Source organism: Leptosomus discolor, chromosome 6, assembly GCF_034619465.1.
Source record: "Leptosomus discolor isolate bLepDis1 chromosome 6, bLepDis1.hap2, whole genome shotgun sequence".
NCBI lineage: Eukaryota > Metazoa > Chordata > Aves > Leptosomiformes > Leptosomidae > Leptosomus > Leptosomus discolor.
This window is the reverse complement of record NC_141396.1, coordinates 38,223,757-38,240,298: the sequence shown is the minus strand read 5'-3', so window position 1 is coordinate 38,240,298 and position 16,542 is coordinate 38,223,757. Positions and strand designations below refer to the sequence as shown.

The following is a 16,542-nucleotide window of genomic DNA, read 5'->3' as shown; positions in this document are numbered from 1 at the left end:
AGCTTGAAGGAGACAGAATAACAGAGCTGGAGCACATTAAAAAAAATTACCAGAAAACAATCAGAGAGGTTTGGGGTTTTTTTGGTGTGTGTTCAGTAGAAGGGAGGTAAGGCCTTAGTTTAATTTTTAGCCAAGGCAATTCAGTAATGAGAGACTTGAGTACTGATATGCATCCCTAGCGAATCGCAGGTTTCCACAGTCAGCTCACTCAAACACCCATAGAGCAGGGTCTCCATGTACTCTAGGTGTCTCAGAGCAATACGATAGCAACTCAGCTTTCTTCAGGCACCTGCAAGCCATCTATTTCCACATTCCCAAGATTGTAAGAAAGTTTGTTTTTCTGAGTCCAAATCCTGCCTGAAGAATCAGCAGCTCTATCTTGCGGCTAGAAAGATCACATCCTGAAGAAGGCAAATAGAGCTCTGTACTGCCACCAAACCTGTATACTAGCTAGCTCGGATACAAGTGAACATGAAGATACACCTTGGATTTGTTTGTCACATGGCAACGCAGATTTCATCTAGTACAGAAATCCACACAAATTATATAAATACTGCCTTGAAAAGTACTGTGGTACTTTGACGTTGTATTTCCAAGAACAAACAGCACTCTATGGTGCACTCTATTACACAAAATGTCAGGCTAATCATAGCAATTCAGCTTTACGAGTGTTGCCAAATCTCCTAAATGGAAGTAAAAACACGGATAAAAGTGTTTAGAATGAGCCAATTACACACCTACCTCTCTTCAAAGGACAAACTAAGAAATTAATTACATCTGCCTGGCCACAATGACAAACAATTCCTTAAGAGAAAAGAATGCTTGTTTTAAATCCTGAAAGCAACACTGTTCTATGCTTAGGTGTTCTTGCCTATTCCTCTCCTCTTCACCGATACTCGAATAATTCAGGGTACACCCAGTTCCTAACATTGAAGAGTAAGACCATATCAAACTGAAGTCTGATTTTTTTTCAGCCCAAGACAAAAAAAACCTCGATCTTTCATCTGAGACACCAAGAGCTGTTTTTACTTCCATGCTTGCCCAAGAAGTAGTCATGAAAACAGCAGCTCCACAAAATTCATTGCCCTAGATGCAAAGCCCTGGGTGCTCCACTCAAACTGGAGCTGTGTTTTACCAGCGTGGTTGGGACAGGATGGAGGAGGATGTCCTGCATCAGATATAATGTGTGTATGGTTGACTGCAAAAGGAAAAAAGCATGATGCTATAATTACAAGCAGACATTCAGCACACAAAAGGAGGTGCTATGTAGAGAAAAAGTGAATGGCATGCAGGAACAGTCAACAGAAACAATCCACCTTTGGAAAGATAAAAAACAACATCTGTTCAAAATACTATTTACGAAACAACTCATTTCACAAGTGCCTGTGTGGTATTAATGCTTTTCTCTAAACCCTTACTCACAGCTTTCTTGCCAGCTCAAAAGACCATATCTGCATAGTCTCATATCCTGTCCTACTCAATCTAGCTAAATAATGAAGAGGAGTACTTTGTTAAACTGTTTGTTTAAAATTATTCTCTTGAGCGTTAAATGCCAAAAGGAAATATGGAAATGGCCACTCCTACACACAAGAGCGACTAGCTGATTCAAAATTGTGATTTATTTTTAATGAGTACGTGTGCAAATCTGAGTCATGTTCTTTATCTTTGTACAAAATTATTCTTAAAATTAATCTTGTACACCATCACTATATTCAACTTTGTGGTCAGAGAAATCCGTGGCTTTTTAGCTTCAAATCAAAGTGCTTGTTACTGCACAAGCTGAACCACCAATTTCTTGTTACTTCGCAGTTGGACTCACATCACCCTTCCAAGAAACTAGAAATGGATGTTTCAACATGTTTAACAGTTTCTCCCTTCAACACCATTTTTGCAGGTGTCAAAAAAAACCCATACAAAACAAAAACAAACAAATAAAAAATAATCACAAAACAGGTCTGCAGTGAGACTCTAACTGGAAATGTTTCAAAAGCTCTCTCCTTCCAGAGCCTTGCCTCATAGAATGGTTTGGGTTGGAAGGGACCTTAAAGATCATCCAGTTCCAACGCCCCTGCCATAGGCAGGGACACCTTCCACTAGACCAGGTTGCTCCAAGCCCCATCCAGCCTGGCCTTGAACACTGCCAGGGAGGGGGCAGCCACAGCTGCTCTGGGCAGCCTGTGCCAGTGCCTCACCACCCTCACAGTCAAGAATTTCTTCCCAATATCTCATCTAAATCTCCCCTCTTTCAGATTGAAACCCTTACCCCTCATCCTATCACCACACCCCCTGACAAAGAGTCCCTCCTCACCTTCCCTGTAGGCCCCCTTTAAGCACTGGAAGGCCACAAGGTCTCCCTGGAGCCTTCTCTTCCCCAGGCTGAACAACCCCAATTCTCTCAGCCTGTCCTCACAGGGGAGGTCCTCCAGCCCCCTGATCATCTTAGTACCTGTCTTGGTTTGAAAGACAGGTGTCTGCTGAGGAAGGCAGGAGCCTCCCTTGAAATGGAAAATGCAACCCCCTTCCCTCCAAAGTATTATAATTTTGAAATTAAGGGGCCTTCAGGCAAAAATATGGGGAATAGGAATAACAGTTCTTTATTTATATATATATATAAAACACAAGGCAGAAAAAAACAACCCACTGGTTTACACTGACAGAGTCAGAAATACAACCTGACACCCTGTTAGGGTGGCAGTAGCAGTCCGATAAGATGCTGGCTGCAGTCTTCCTGAAGCGACGGATGTAGTGCTGTTGAAGCAGCGACCAGGTAAAAGAGTCTGGTCTTCCTCCGAAGGTCCAGTGGTAGGTAGGTAGCTCTTGTCCTCTGGAACTCCAGTGGGGGGGAAAACTCCTCTGGGAATCTAGTGGAAGAAGGCTGCTAGGGTGTTCGAGATCCCAGTTTTTATTTAGCATGGACTGCTTGGCTCCTTCCCTCCGGGCGGAGCATCTCACAATGGGATGGGGAGTCGTGAGGCAGTTCCTTGATGGGCCATTAACAGGAGATAGTCCAGGAGCGAGTTCTCGATGGGTCAGGCGATAAGGCATTGTTGTGCCCATTAACAGAAGATAGTCCAGAGGGGGGAGGCAGGGAGCACCGCCTCACCTGGTCTCAACAGCTTCTGAAGATGGTAATAGAACACTTTTTTTTGGGGCACATTTTACACTGTAACCTAGGACAGTGCTCCCCTCTGGACCCGCTCAAGCAGGTCCATGTCTTTCTCATGCTGAGGGCCCCAGAGCTGGACACAGCACTGCAGGTGGGGTCTCATCAGAGCAGAGTAGAGGGGGAGAATCCCCTCCCTCAACCTGCTGGCCACACTGCTCCTGGTGCAGCCCAGGATGTGATTAGCTTTCTGGGCTGCAAGCGCACATTGCCAGGTCATACTCAATTTTTCATCCACCAGCACCCCCAAGTCCTTCTTGGCAGGGCTGCTCTCAATCCACTCACCCCCCCAGCCTGTGTTGATACTGGGGATTGCCCTGACCCAAGAGGACCTTGCACTTGGCCTTGTTGAACTTCATGAGGTTTGCACAGGCCCACCCACCTCTCCAGCCTGTCCAGGTCCCTCTGGATGGCCTCCCTTCCCTCCAGCATGTCGACCGCACCATTCAGCTTGGTGTCATCAGCAAACTTGCTGAGGGTGCACTTGATCCCACTGTCCATGTCCCTGACAAAGATGTTAAACAGCACCAGTCCCAGTAACAACCCCTGTGGAACACCACTCGTCACTGGTCTCCACTTGGACATTGAGCTATTGACTGTGACTCTTTGAGAGCAACCATCCAGCCAATTCCTGGTCCACTGAGTGGCCCGTTTGTCCAATGCCTGTCTCTCCAGTTTAGAGACGAGAATGTTGTATGGGACAGTGTCAAATGCTTTGCACAAGTCCAGGTAGATGACATCAGTTGCTCTTCCCTTATCCACCAATGCTGTAACCCCATCGTAGAAGGCCACCAAATTTGTCAGGCACAATTTGCCCTTAGTGAAGCCATATTGGCTGTCACCAGTCACCTCCTTATTTTCCGTGTGCCCTAGCATAGTTTCCAGGAGGATCCTCTCCATGATGTTGTCAGGCACAGAGGTGAGACTGACTGACCTGTAGTGCCCCAGGTCTTCCTTTTCTCCCTTTTTGAAAATGGGACCATGGTTCCCCTTCTCCAGTCAGTGGGAACTTCACCAGACTGCCACGACTTCTCCAATATGATGGGCAGTGACTTCACCGCTTCATCTGCCAGTTCCCTCAGGACCTGTGGATTGCATCTCATCAGGTCCCATGGACTTGTGCACCTTCAGGTTCCTTAGATGGGCTTGAACCTGATCCTCTCCTACAGTGGGTGGCTTCTTTCTCCCAGCCCCTGCCTTTGACTTCTGCAACTTGAGCGGTGTGGCTGAAGCACTTGCCAGTGAAGACCAAGGCAAAAAAAGTCACCGAGCACCTCAGCCTTCTCCATATCCTGAGTAACCAGGTCTCCTGTTCCCTTCCAGAGAAGGCCCACATTTTCCCTAGTCTTCCTTTTGTCATTAATTTACCTATAGAAGTTTTTCTTCTTGCCCTTGACATCCCTGGCCAGATTTAATTCTGTCAGGGCTTTGGCTTTCCTAACCTAATTCCTGGCTGCTCGGACAATTTATCTATATTCCTCCCAGGCTATCTGGCCTTGCTTCCACCCTCTGCAGGCTGCCTTTTTGTGTTTGAGTTTGTCCAGGAGCTCCTTGTTCATCCACGCAGGCCTCCTGGTGTTTTTGCCTGACTTCCTCTTTGTGAGGATGCATTGCTCCTGAGCTTGGAGGCAGTGATCCTTGAATATTAACCAGCTTTCTTGGGCCCCTCTTCCCTCCAGGGCTGTATCCCATGGTACTCTACCAAGCAGGTCCCTGAAGAGGCCAAAGTCTGCTCTCCTGTAGTCTAGGCTAGTGAGCTTGCTGTGCGCCCTCCTCACTGCCCTAAGGATCTTGACTTCCACCATTTCATGGTCACTGCAGCCAAGGCTGCATCTGCCTGGCCAGTAAATTCTGTGGACAATATGGCATTGTAACACACTATTGAAGAGTTCAATAAGTTCTAATAAGAACTCTTTTAAATTATTTTAAAAAGCTATTAATGAAAAAGCTCTTCAGGAAAAAATTGCTGCCTCAAAGCAGAAAAGTTACCCCCAATTAACCAGTCTGGTATTTTGCAGTGGGCAGGCTGCAACTAAGCCAGTATGTACAATCTCATGTGATGCTGCAGCCAAAATGGAGTCTTGATATTCACGTAACACTTACTGCTAGTGACTTCACTTGCCTGGAAATAGTCTCAACAAAATGCCCTCTGCTCCCTCAGTCCTTCTGCGTGATGCATGGCACTGACTGTAGCCTGAATGAAAGCCAAATAGCAGCACTCTGTCGTAAGTTTTCCAGGCAGTTCATAAAGCACAAGAGCAGCTTATCTGGAGCTTGTTTCATTACTAGCAATATACATTGCTTGTAATACAGCTCTTTCTTAAGACAGAGGCTAGATTTGGTTCTATTAAATCCTTTATACCCAACTCCAAGTGAAGAATCCTACTCTCCTCTTAAATACAACATCCCCAAACTCGGAGGAAACCATACAGCACTGTACTAGTGTAATTATTAAATCTATTAAATATTTAGACAATAGAATTTCTGTTATCACTACCTTAGCAACAAGTCCCTCGATAACAGGAATAGCCTTGCAGCAAGCAGCAGTCTCCCTTGGGAGCTCTTTAGGCAGCAGATGCCGTTATGCATCATAAACATACCATGCTTTATCATCTGACAAAACATTCAACTCCCCCTTTCCCCTCTGCAGGAAGCCAAGAGGATTTCCCAAGTCACATGATAAATTAGAGCATTTTCATTCCAAAAAAGGAACCACATTTTTTTCCCCCTGAGAAATCTGCACTTTTTCAGTTCACTGTTATTTCAGGGAGAAGTTATTTTCTCTGCCAGCCTTCCCTCTCATGTATCCCCCACATCAGAATCTCCAAGACGTTTCAGAGAGGTTCCAAATTAATTTAAATGACTTTAAAAAGGTTACTGCTGCACTGCATATTGACTTTGTCTGAGTTTTGTCTAGAGCCAGAAAACATGAATGGAACACGGTATATCAATTTGTTCTCAGCACTAAGCATTACGTACATAATGACAACACAGTGATCACACAAGAAAAGTTCTACACAAAAGCCATCATCCAGACCCCAGCTATTGCTTTCTAACACACAACTTGAGAAATTCCTGTGTCACTTGTGCGCTATCTTGGACAGCCCATTTTCTCTTAAAATCTTGATTTGTCAGAGTAGTATTTAAAACTGTCACTTTTAGAGTTACTTTGCCATGCAGAAAACTCGCTATGACGTAAGTCCAAACATCTAAGAAAAATGACACGGGTAAATTATGAGGATATATTTTTTAAAATGGTTTAAGTGGTGAGAATAACCCTATTTCCTTTTACAATAATCTGTCACAATTAATTTCTTTAATTTCGAGACATACCTCAGAATCCACTATTCTGATTAAATTTCACAACCTGCATTCTGGCTGATGAACTTCCATTTGCTATTCACTCTACAGATTTCAGCTGCAAATCAAAAAAAACGCAGCATCATTAGAAGTCAATTTTGGCAGAAGAAAACAAGGGCTTAGGACAGTTACCACCATGCCTTTCCGAAGGGGTCTACAGTACATAAATCAAGTGACAGGTAGGCGCACAGATGAAGGAGAGGAAAGGAAAGGAAACCACATAGAAGAGAATAGCAGCTGACAAGGAATAAACAGTCACGGTTCAGCAGATACCACCAATTCATGTTTCAGCTGACAGTGAGCAAGCCCATATGTCAAGGGAGTACCTCCCGCTCATCAGAAGCTATACCTTTTACAAATCTTTGACAAAGACATGAATTTTCAAGGACCATATGTCAGGTTCTAAGGGAACAGCTCTTAAAGTTGCTCTTCCAGCCGCTTCCAAAACATACAAGTCTCAAATGTAGAAACAAGCCATCTCCATTACTACATTTAGGCAACACATTTTTCCTTAGCAGCTCCAAGGTATGGTAATGATTGACATGAGCTCATCTAAATAAACTTGGTACGCAGTTAAAGGAAACATGACATTCTTCGCAACGAAATAAATCAAGGAAAGCTTTGCCTAACTCAGCAGTCCTACTTCCAACCCATGTAAATCGACTAAAATAAATCCAGTAGCAAAGGTGTCCTCAGCTGACTCCATACTCAGATGCTCTACAGTGAGAAGCTCTGTGCAGTACCCACCTGATAGAGTGCTCAGTGGCCCCAGCTCCTGCACACATATGGAGCAATAGATGCTACTCCAAGGTATGTTGCAAAGCCAAGACTTACTACTTTTATCTGGCAACCGTTCTCCCTCATTCTATTTCTACCACCTCACACCACTCTGAGTCTCCGTAAACTTTGGATACAGAAGAAGCAGCAAGCTACGTATGTATCTTGGGACATGCATGACAAAAGCAATCAAAATTGTTACCATAGCATTATTCCAAAATCCTCTCAAAACAGCAATATGTCCCACAAATCTTTTCTTAAACCCTATAAAACTTCTTAGGCTATGACCTCAGAGTGAATTATTCTATTCCCAGCAGGCCGCAGGGCAGAAAGCAAGACTGACAATCACCCAGAGGGTAGGTTTTTTCTTAATGGTGATCACCCTCTGGTAGATCCTTCCTAAGTTATATATCCAAGTGCAATTTGAGCTTTAATTATTCCAACAAGCAGTCCCAGAGATTTGAGAGTTTCCTCATTGCATGGCAGTCCTTTTCTCCTGGGGAAGCCAACAAAAGCAAATCGCTGAAACAAGCTTGTTTGCTGCCATTTTCCTTCTCCTGCTTATGTAAGTTGTTTTACATTTCCTAATTCCTTAAGAGCTGCCAAGAATGCAGAAAAAGATAGTGGATACGCTTCTTAGTTTACATGAGATATAAGCAATACCCCATAGGCTTGCCCTACTGGAAAATAAATCCACATCACATTCAAGTGCTGCGTGTTTTCATCTTCATTAAAATGACATCTCATTTTGATGACCAATTGAGACCTTAATAACAGGAAGAAAACCCTTTGCCAAAACTTTAATAGGAAAGGCACAAGTAATTTTCTTTTCATCATTACATACTCAAGGACAAAACAGTCCTTAGAGCCAGATCCCTCTAAGCTCATCTTCAAAAAGCAAGCACTGAAATACGATGAAAACCACATCAGCAATATCACAGGTGGTCTCTCACCCAGAGAGCACTTCAGACATTAGAAGTATTCCTCCATCGTGAGCAGAGAGCACACAGTTTCATCGAGCAAAATTTGTCAAGGACTGTTCCTGATCCCACACAGGGCTAGCAGAGGCCACGGGAGCAGAAAACAGCAGTTGAGATCTCAGGAAGAGTGACCACCAGCTGACACTGCAATATATAAATAAGGAAATTTAAAAAAAAAAAAATAAATGAAGCCACCCAAAATCTAAAACCATTTCTACATTTCCACAGACCTACAAATAGGAGAATAATTTAAATTACAGATTTGTGTCATCTCAATGCTATTTTATAGAATGCCAAACAAGTGACTCATAGCACACATATGAAATGAAGTCATAAAAGTTACATTTTACCCTCAAGACTGGGTGGGACCTAATCTCACAGAAAGTTTCATCTTTAAGATCAGTCTAAAAAACAGCTTTAGAAAATGAACAATGAAAAAATATTCTTTTTCCTGCGCTTTTTCAGGCTTAACTCTGGTAAGGAGAGCTATACCCATCCTGTCTGAGCAGAGATGAGAAACACTCCCTGTAAGGAAAAGGAGTAGTCCTCAAATTTTTATATTAATGACTGGATCAACCTTACCATGACTGTAACTTCCTTTCCCCATCACAGACCCTACATACAAAGTCTTTATTCCCACAGGCTGAGCCATTAAAAAAAAAAAAAAAAAAAAAAAAAGTATAATCAAATAATTGTAAAAAAAAAAATCACCCCAACATCTACTCCTCTCTGTAGAGCGCTCCTCTTTCACATAAAGCAAGCCCTAGAACCATGTTCTCTGGCCACTATCAAGTAAAGCTTTTTTCCTATTCACTGAATGAAGAGGCACATCAAAAGCTACAAAATACTGCCCTTTTTTTTCTTTTTTCTTTTTTTTTTTAATTCAGCCTCCCTTCAAAACCTATTTTGCTCTATAAGAGCAAATAGGACATAGAGAACTTTTTAGCCACTTTCATACACTGAAAAATACTTGCTGGTCACCCCCCTCTAAGTTTTTGTCTGTGAAAAAAATCCCAACACAATCTAACAAAAAAGCCAAAAAGCACAAAGTTTCCAGCTTAGTACTGGTATTCCATTGCTCTATAATTAGCTAAGGGCAGATTCCCTCCTCTCATTTGAGGTAAAAAACATTGAAAAAGTTTCCTTTCCTCCTGAACCTTTCAAAATAGCACTGAGCTGTAGCCTTCCTTGCAGCAGCAAATCCAGTATGAGGCAGCAGACCTCGCTCTGTCTTGCATTTTTAATCAATTTAGCCAGCACTAGAGTTGGCAAGTGGCAAAGACAGCTACAAGAAATCGTTACGTTTTTGCCACCCTCTGCCAGGGCGAGGCGAGCAAAGAGTCAGTAGGACGGCAAGTGCACGTGCATGGGAAGGAGGTGAGGGAAGAAGCAGGAGACAAAGGAGGTTCAGTGGAGAGATCCATCTTTACGGTCAAATCAACTCTTCCTAGGGCGCTCTCAACATTCCAGATGTTCTGCTGGATTGGTATTTACTTATATTGCAGTTCAAGCCACATCCCATCCTGATTGCCAAAGTGACACCAGATGCAACTCTTCCTGGTGTACAGCATGCATGTCACTGCTCCTGTGGATGTCCCAGCATGAGAAACACTGGAGGTCAGGGTAGGCACCAAGTGCAGCCAAAGATCTGGCAAGAATAATTGCTTTATGCCCCTTCAAACCTCTGGATAGCCACCAGTTCTTTGTCTTTTTAATCATTCACTTAACAATTACAATCAGCAGTATGCCAGGTCAGGAAAACAGAAGTTCAGTTAATTAAAGCAGTCCACCAGTTTCCATCCTCAGCAAAAATACAAACGGCACACCAAAATATTCCTCCAAGTTTCACCATCCTTGCAGCCATCCACTGTTGCTCTGCGAGTTTTGTGAGCCCCAAGCTTCACCTGTTAAATAAATTTGTTTCAAGAGACGGGCAACAGTAGGGCAATAAACTGTTGCTTGTGACAGCAACGACTTGCGGTGGTTACGAGGGCCCACCAGGGAAATTATTACTGCACTACTGCTCAACAGCTTCTCTGGAAGTTGATGCTGCAACAGTTTCAGCTATAGCATGGGTAAAAAAAAAAAACACCCACAACACAAAACAAACAAACAAACAAAAAACCAAAACCAAAAACCAAACATAGAATACACATTGTATCTATGCCAAGGAAGGATAGCTTCAGCATGTTGTCCACTGCATCTTCCTCCCGCGGTTTCTCACATCCCAGGACACCTTTCCTGGGCACAGAGTCCTCTTGTCTTTGCAGGATACACTCTCTACTGCATCCTTAATACAGAGCTACCTGCACCAAAACCCCACCTGTCTCGGAGGACTGATCGACACAAGCAATTCTGGTCCTTGTCTGGAGCAGAGATAAAAACCTGCAGGTTGCCCGATACCTACTTCAAAATTGGCTGTGGTTCAGTTGAGTTTTTCCTTTTCAGGCATTGAAGGAGTCACTAGGAGTCCTTATTCCTGACCCACCCAGAATTGCCAGGCTTAACTACCATAGGAACGCCACGTACCGACGAGCCCTTGATTTTCTACAGGTATTTTTTCCAGATCTGAACCAGCTGATTACATTCCAATCCAACATAACTCAACCACTGCCTATATGCACTAAGAAATGTAATAACAAAAGACTCTAATCTTTGTAGGAAGAAAGCCATGAAGATTAGACATTCAACATGCAAAAGCAGAGCATTTTATTTAAGTCCTTTGTCTACCACCACATATTTGAAAAACATTTACAGCTTACTTCTTTGTGAACCTTTTCCACAAAGGTCTGCCTCCCAGCCTCACTGCATCTCAGCGGTGCAGAGCTCTCACCTTCGGCAGCTTACCCTCAATACCCACAACAAGTAGGAGTCAAAGAAGGGGCTTCTCCTGCTTCCCAAGGACATTTCCTCCAAGGAACATCCTCTTTAATTCTCTCTCCACACTCCCCAGAGGGCAAGCTGTCTAAAGGGAAAATAGCAGCAATTTTTGTATTAAGCACTCGAAATTACTGCAGGACAAAGGCCTTAATTGATAGGTATTAGCGTGACTTACGGCAGCCAGTTGATAACCTAGCAAACGGCAGCCAGTTGATAACCTAGCAAACACTCGCTACACGGAGCACCAAGGGCTCCACTCCACCCCCATTGCTTAAAAAGTCACTGTATGGCGTTGTCCATTTGTTCCCCCACAGCACACCTTGTAACAGTCCCTGCTGACCAGCACCGGCCAGGCTTCTCCCCACTACTCTTACTGCTTCTCCATCCTTTGCCACTTTCTGCGTGTAGCTGGCAAATAGTAAAAGAAACCACACACAATACTTTTATTCCAGCTTATCTCGCTTGCCAATAACAATTTTTGCCGTTTCTGGTCTTCCCAACAGCAGAAGTTACCTTGGCCCGATTAGCCCAACTGCCTCTCTCACTCCCATCTTCCCATGCTTCTCCCAGCAGTGCATCAGATCTCTACAGTTCCCTCGCAACAAGGAAGCGCACACAGCATATGTTTAAAACAAACACCAATATTATTGATGTTTCACTCTATGAACTATTCAGGTGTACTCATCTCCAAAGCCGTAGCCATCCACTTGTTCCCCCTGACATTACAACCCCCCTCAGGCTACTTCATCAGTTTCTCCACCACAAACGTGCTTGCTAACTCTCTCACCTCTCTATCTACTAGGCTTCCCCCACTCTCACGTACATGTAACTGAGACTGGCAGGGTGCAAAGAGATTCAGCCTCTGATACTTGTGCTCTAAGTCCATTTATTCAGCTCCATCATATTCTTCCAACACTATGGATGCTGCAGCCCTGCTTTCTGCCTGGTTACACCAACTGCCTCTCTCCTTACCCTGAACAGTCAACCTGCGAGGCACATCATCACTTGAGAGGGAAGATTCACAAATACCAGTAAATCCTTCCTCCTGCCTGCTTCTTCCTATTCAGAGATCAGTAAATGAACTTCTCATTCCAGTTTTCTGCACCCTCCTCCCAAGATCTCTCACACCCTGTGATACTGTTCAGCTAGGACAGAATGTGAAGATTCACTCTCTCTTCCATAACCCCACATCTACATGCTGAGCCCACTGACCTTTCCCAACTCTCTCATCTTTCAAAACTCTTAAGCAAGCTGTGAATGCTTCACTCAAGACCTACGTCTCCCAGTATCACTGTATTCCCATCTGACCCTTCATAAACCAAGTACTTATTCAAATGTTTGGACCTCCTTGGTCTCTCTACTGTTTGATGTTATCACAGCCTCATTCTTTACACTTTGCCCATCTGGAGGGGTTTTTTGTTTGTTTTAAAGTACTTTTCTCTCACAGTAGTCTGGTCAACTGGCCCAGGCTCTTCCAGAATATTTTATATGCCTTGTGAAAGAACTCATCCATAAGACCATTTACAATTTCCACGTTATTTCAAGAAAGCCCATTTAATTTATCACCTCTGCCAGAAACCAGCCATCCTGAGAAGTAACCAAGTAAAATTTATTGTACTAAAAACAATATGCATAGACACATCTAATATAACCACTCTATTAATTACACTTACATTATACAAACTTTTCCTACCTATTTTCTAATATAATCTGTAGACTCAGGAAGTTTATACAGTCCAGTCCTATCACAGAGCAGGATCAATTCTGCATCAGCCACAACTGATTCATGCAAGTCTAACGTGTCCTAACCACTTCCAATAATGAAGATCGAACAGTTTTCCCAGGAAATAATTCAGCATTTCACTACTCTTACTGGCAGTAAAAGATTCCCAGCATTTAACCAAATCCTTCTTCTCACACTGTAAGCTCATTATTTCTTCACTAACCCAACAGATCTTCTGTTTCTCTGCTCCCTCTTTGCAGCAACCTCTTTTCGATTTTCTCTTTATTATGAAGAGCTCCAGTTCCTGTAATTTCTCCTTGGAGATCATTTACTCTAGGATTCAGCAGCTCTCGGGTCTCTACTCTCTCCCAGTGGTCCACATAGTTTCTCAAGTGCAGTGTGATGGAAAGGATAACTCATCTTTTCTGTGAGGAGATAAAAAGGCACATTACAGATACTGCCAAAAGGAGCAGTTAGGAATCTGCGTCCCGATCTGCTGACAGTAAGCTTTCACCTGATCGCTAGGTTCACAGGGGCGCTTCACCATTTAACACCTACTGAACTGAATTGTGTACAACCTCCCTATTGAAAAGAAGAAAACCCCAAAACCTAATCACTGCAACACCATAAATGGGCAACAGCCAAAAAAAATCAAACATCAATAACCCAACTGGTACTAAAGCCAGAAGAGTTTCTAATCAGCAGTCCACAAGACACAAGCAAAGTCCTTCTTCCCCAAGCACCTGAAGGAGATGGCTTTGCCAGTACGATTTTAGCATGCTCCTGAGCTTGCACACACTTCAGCAATGTCAGCTCAGCCAGGGCCACAGAAGCAGCAAAGTATCCCAAATGGGACACAGGATATTTTTTAACAGTTGTTTTTAATCTTCTTGCACATCTACTGCTACACTTAGCCCAATTAGCGGAATCAAGCATGAATCTGCGTCTCTGTTAAACTAATTGCAAGGTTCAACTTAAATTCAGATAAATAGTTTATTATTTTCTGGGCCAGAAAGCAAAAAGAGACAACTTAAATGATAATCGCAAAGGCTGAAAAGGCTGTTCCACACCTGACCAGAATCCAGGATACCGGTGGCCTCACTTGTCAGGTTGGTATTTACAAAGCCTGAAGTCAACGCCGCAGAAGTCACACTTTGCACATGTGAAGAACCGCGCTGCAAATATGGGACTGATGCAACCAAGACACTCAATGCCAACAGAACCTCTGGCATCCCATCACTGTGAAAACATACTGACACCGTTAGAGGAACTATCGACACCCTGAAGATACAAGGCACAAACACTCAGCTGCTCTTTAAACAGTACCCTAGGGACTCAGCCTTAACCCTTCTATTCCAACGGAGCTCGGAGCCCTACTCCATCAGCCAATTAATACGCATTTTTGGTGGCTTTCTGTAGTTTCACAATCAGTTGCTTCAGTAAAACAACAAGTGAGCGACAGGTGCACACCTCCAACGGCAGCTTTTTTTGTAAGCAGCAATAAACCAGATTGTGGCAAAAGCTAGAAGAATATCCCACAGTTACATACTGTTCCCTTAGTTTAAAGGGAAAAAACCTCCTGGTATTTATAGCAAATCTTTTGAGCTCCAAAACGCAACCTGCTGCCTTTACAGTTTTTTTCCACTCTAAGACACATCGTAAGCAACGTGTGTGCTGCCAGTCTCCTCTCTCCTAGCAAAGCCATTAACCATGCTGTTTCTGCAGGGGAAGCACACAAAAACTGGGCTTTTAATTTTTGCTCCCCTCCCTCTCCTACAAGCCGCACCAACCTGGACGACACCGCCTCTGAGTGGATTTTGTGGAGCCCACCCCCCCAGAGTGCCGCTCTCCTAGCTAACCTTGAGGCGGGGTGGACGGCAAGAAAAAGAGGAAAATGATTTAAAAAAAGGCGAAGATCCGCTGGGCACCTGCGCTCTCCCGCTCCCGCCCGCGCCCCGGGCCGATACTGCCACTGCCCGCCCCGACCCCAGCGGGGGCTCCTGGCCCCCCCCCGCCCCCCCCCTCCAGGCTCTCGGCGGCCCCGCGCGCCACCTGGCGGCCGCTCCCTGCCGGGACCCGACCCCCGCCCCAGGAACCCGTTCCCGGTACCGCGGGCTGCGCCGGGCCGCTCCCGCGCCCTCCAGAAAGAGCGGGGGAGGGGGAAGAGCGGGCACGGCGCGGGGCGCGGGTGTCGCTTGTTGCCGGGGCAGGGCGGCGGCGGGAGGGCCAGGGAGCTGCCCGCTGACGGAGCGGGGCCGGGGACTCGGCTGCCGCCGCCCGCCCCGCTCAAGTTTCGCTCGGCGACGGCGCTAAGAATAACGCGCAGCTGCCCGGGCCGGGCCGGGGGCCGACGCCCGCCGGGGAACGGGGGAGATCCGGGCCGCCCCCCCCGCGGCTTGCCGGCACCGCGCCCGCCTCAGCCGGCCGCCGCCTGAAGGGCACGGCTCACTCACCATCCGGTGTCGCTGCTGCTGCTGATGTTGGCGGCGCCGCCCCAGCGCCGGGAAGCAACCGGCCGCCGTCAGCGCGGCGGGGCGGCGGCAGAGGAGGAGCGGCAGCGATCTGCCCGCCGTGGCCGCCATCGCGCCGCTGGAACCGCCTCGCGCTGCTGCTGCGGCGGTGGCGGCGGCGGCGGTTGCTGCTGCCGTCCGGGCGCTGGGGGGGGTGGGGGGGGGGTGGGGGGGAGGAGGAGTGGCGGGGCGGGGCCGGCCGGCGGCGGCGACCAATCGGGGCGCCCCCTCAGCCGGCCCGGGGTTCGTCAAGCCAGGCCGGGGCCACCAATCGGCGCCGCGCGGATGCCCTGACCGGAGAGGCGATTGGCCGCTGCCTTCCCTCCCCTGCCGGCGGTGGGCGGGGCCGCGCTCGGGCTGGAGGGCAGGGAAACTCCTCAGTAGGGGAGCCGCGGGGTCGGGCCGGCGGGGAGGGGCGGGGCGGAGCCGCCGGGGCGGGGCGGAGTCACTCCGGGGGCGGGGCCAGGTCGGGGAGCGGCGGGGAAGGGGTGCGGGGAGATGGGCTGCACCGGGCAGGGCGTGCACCGGGGAGAGGGTGCAGGGTGTGGCCGGGAAGGCTGCAAAGGCACCGCCATGGCCCTGGGGATGCAGCGTAGGGGCGGCACAGGGATTTGGGGTGCCGGGCCAAACCTGCATCCCACCCCCTCGGCAATTTCGATGAATGGTATAAAAAGTGGGTCACCAAAAAAAAAAAAAAAAAAAAAATATTGCAGAGAGAGACATGTACATGCATATCTGGTGGGCCACCAAATACCTTGCAGTATTTGGGCTAAATAAGCAATATGTGCTGCTTGAAAAGTGATTTACTTGGACTATTTTTCGTAGAAAAGACTTTTCCCTTCGGACTGAGAGTTGTTACAATACAGCTGACTGGTCCTTTCAATTCCTGGGAAGGAAGAGTCCAGAAGGGAAATGAGACTATCACTTTTAAAACTGGAAAAGGCCCCAGAATTTCTTGTTAGAAAATGGAGCCTTAAAAACTGTTAATGCACAAGCACTTCCCATGTGCAGCAATACCATTAGGGCTGGGACTGAAACAAAGTGCCTTGGCTTAAAAGCAGCTGGGATCATGTATTGTTACTATTTTTGAAGTCAAGGAGCTTGGGTCCTCGACGTATGGAGTGATTGGGATGCACCTTCTCCTGGGAG

The 16,542-nt window shown here is 46.2% G+C and overlaps 1 protein-coding gene across 3 annotated transcripts in view; it reads right to left on the bottom strand.

Annotated features, from left to right (window-relative positions):
- Nucleotides 1–15,465, bottom strand: part of MCU (mitochondrial calcium uniporter) — a 97,076-nt gene extending 81,611 nt beyond the window's left edge. For 2 of the 3 annotated variants that reach the window (XM_086466325.1, XM_086466326.1), the window contains exon 1: nt 15,337–15,465. In XM_086466325.1, coding sequence (XP_086322451.1) covers nt 15,337–15,465 — 129 coding nt within the window. Of the gene's footprint in view, nt 1–15,332 lie in introns of all 3 variants that reach the window. The other variant, XM_086466327.1, reaches the window with a different exon arrangement.
- Between the last annotated feature and the right edge of the window lie 1,077 nt (nt 15,466–16,542).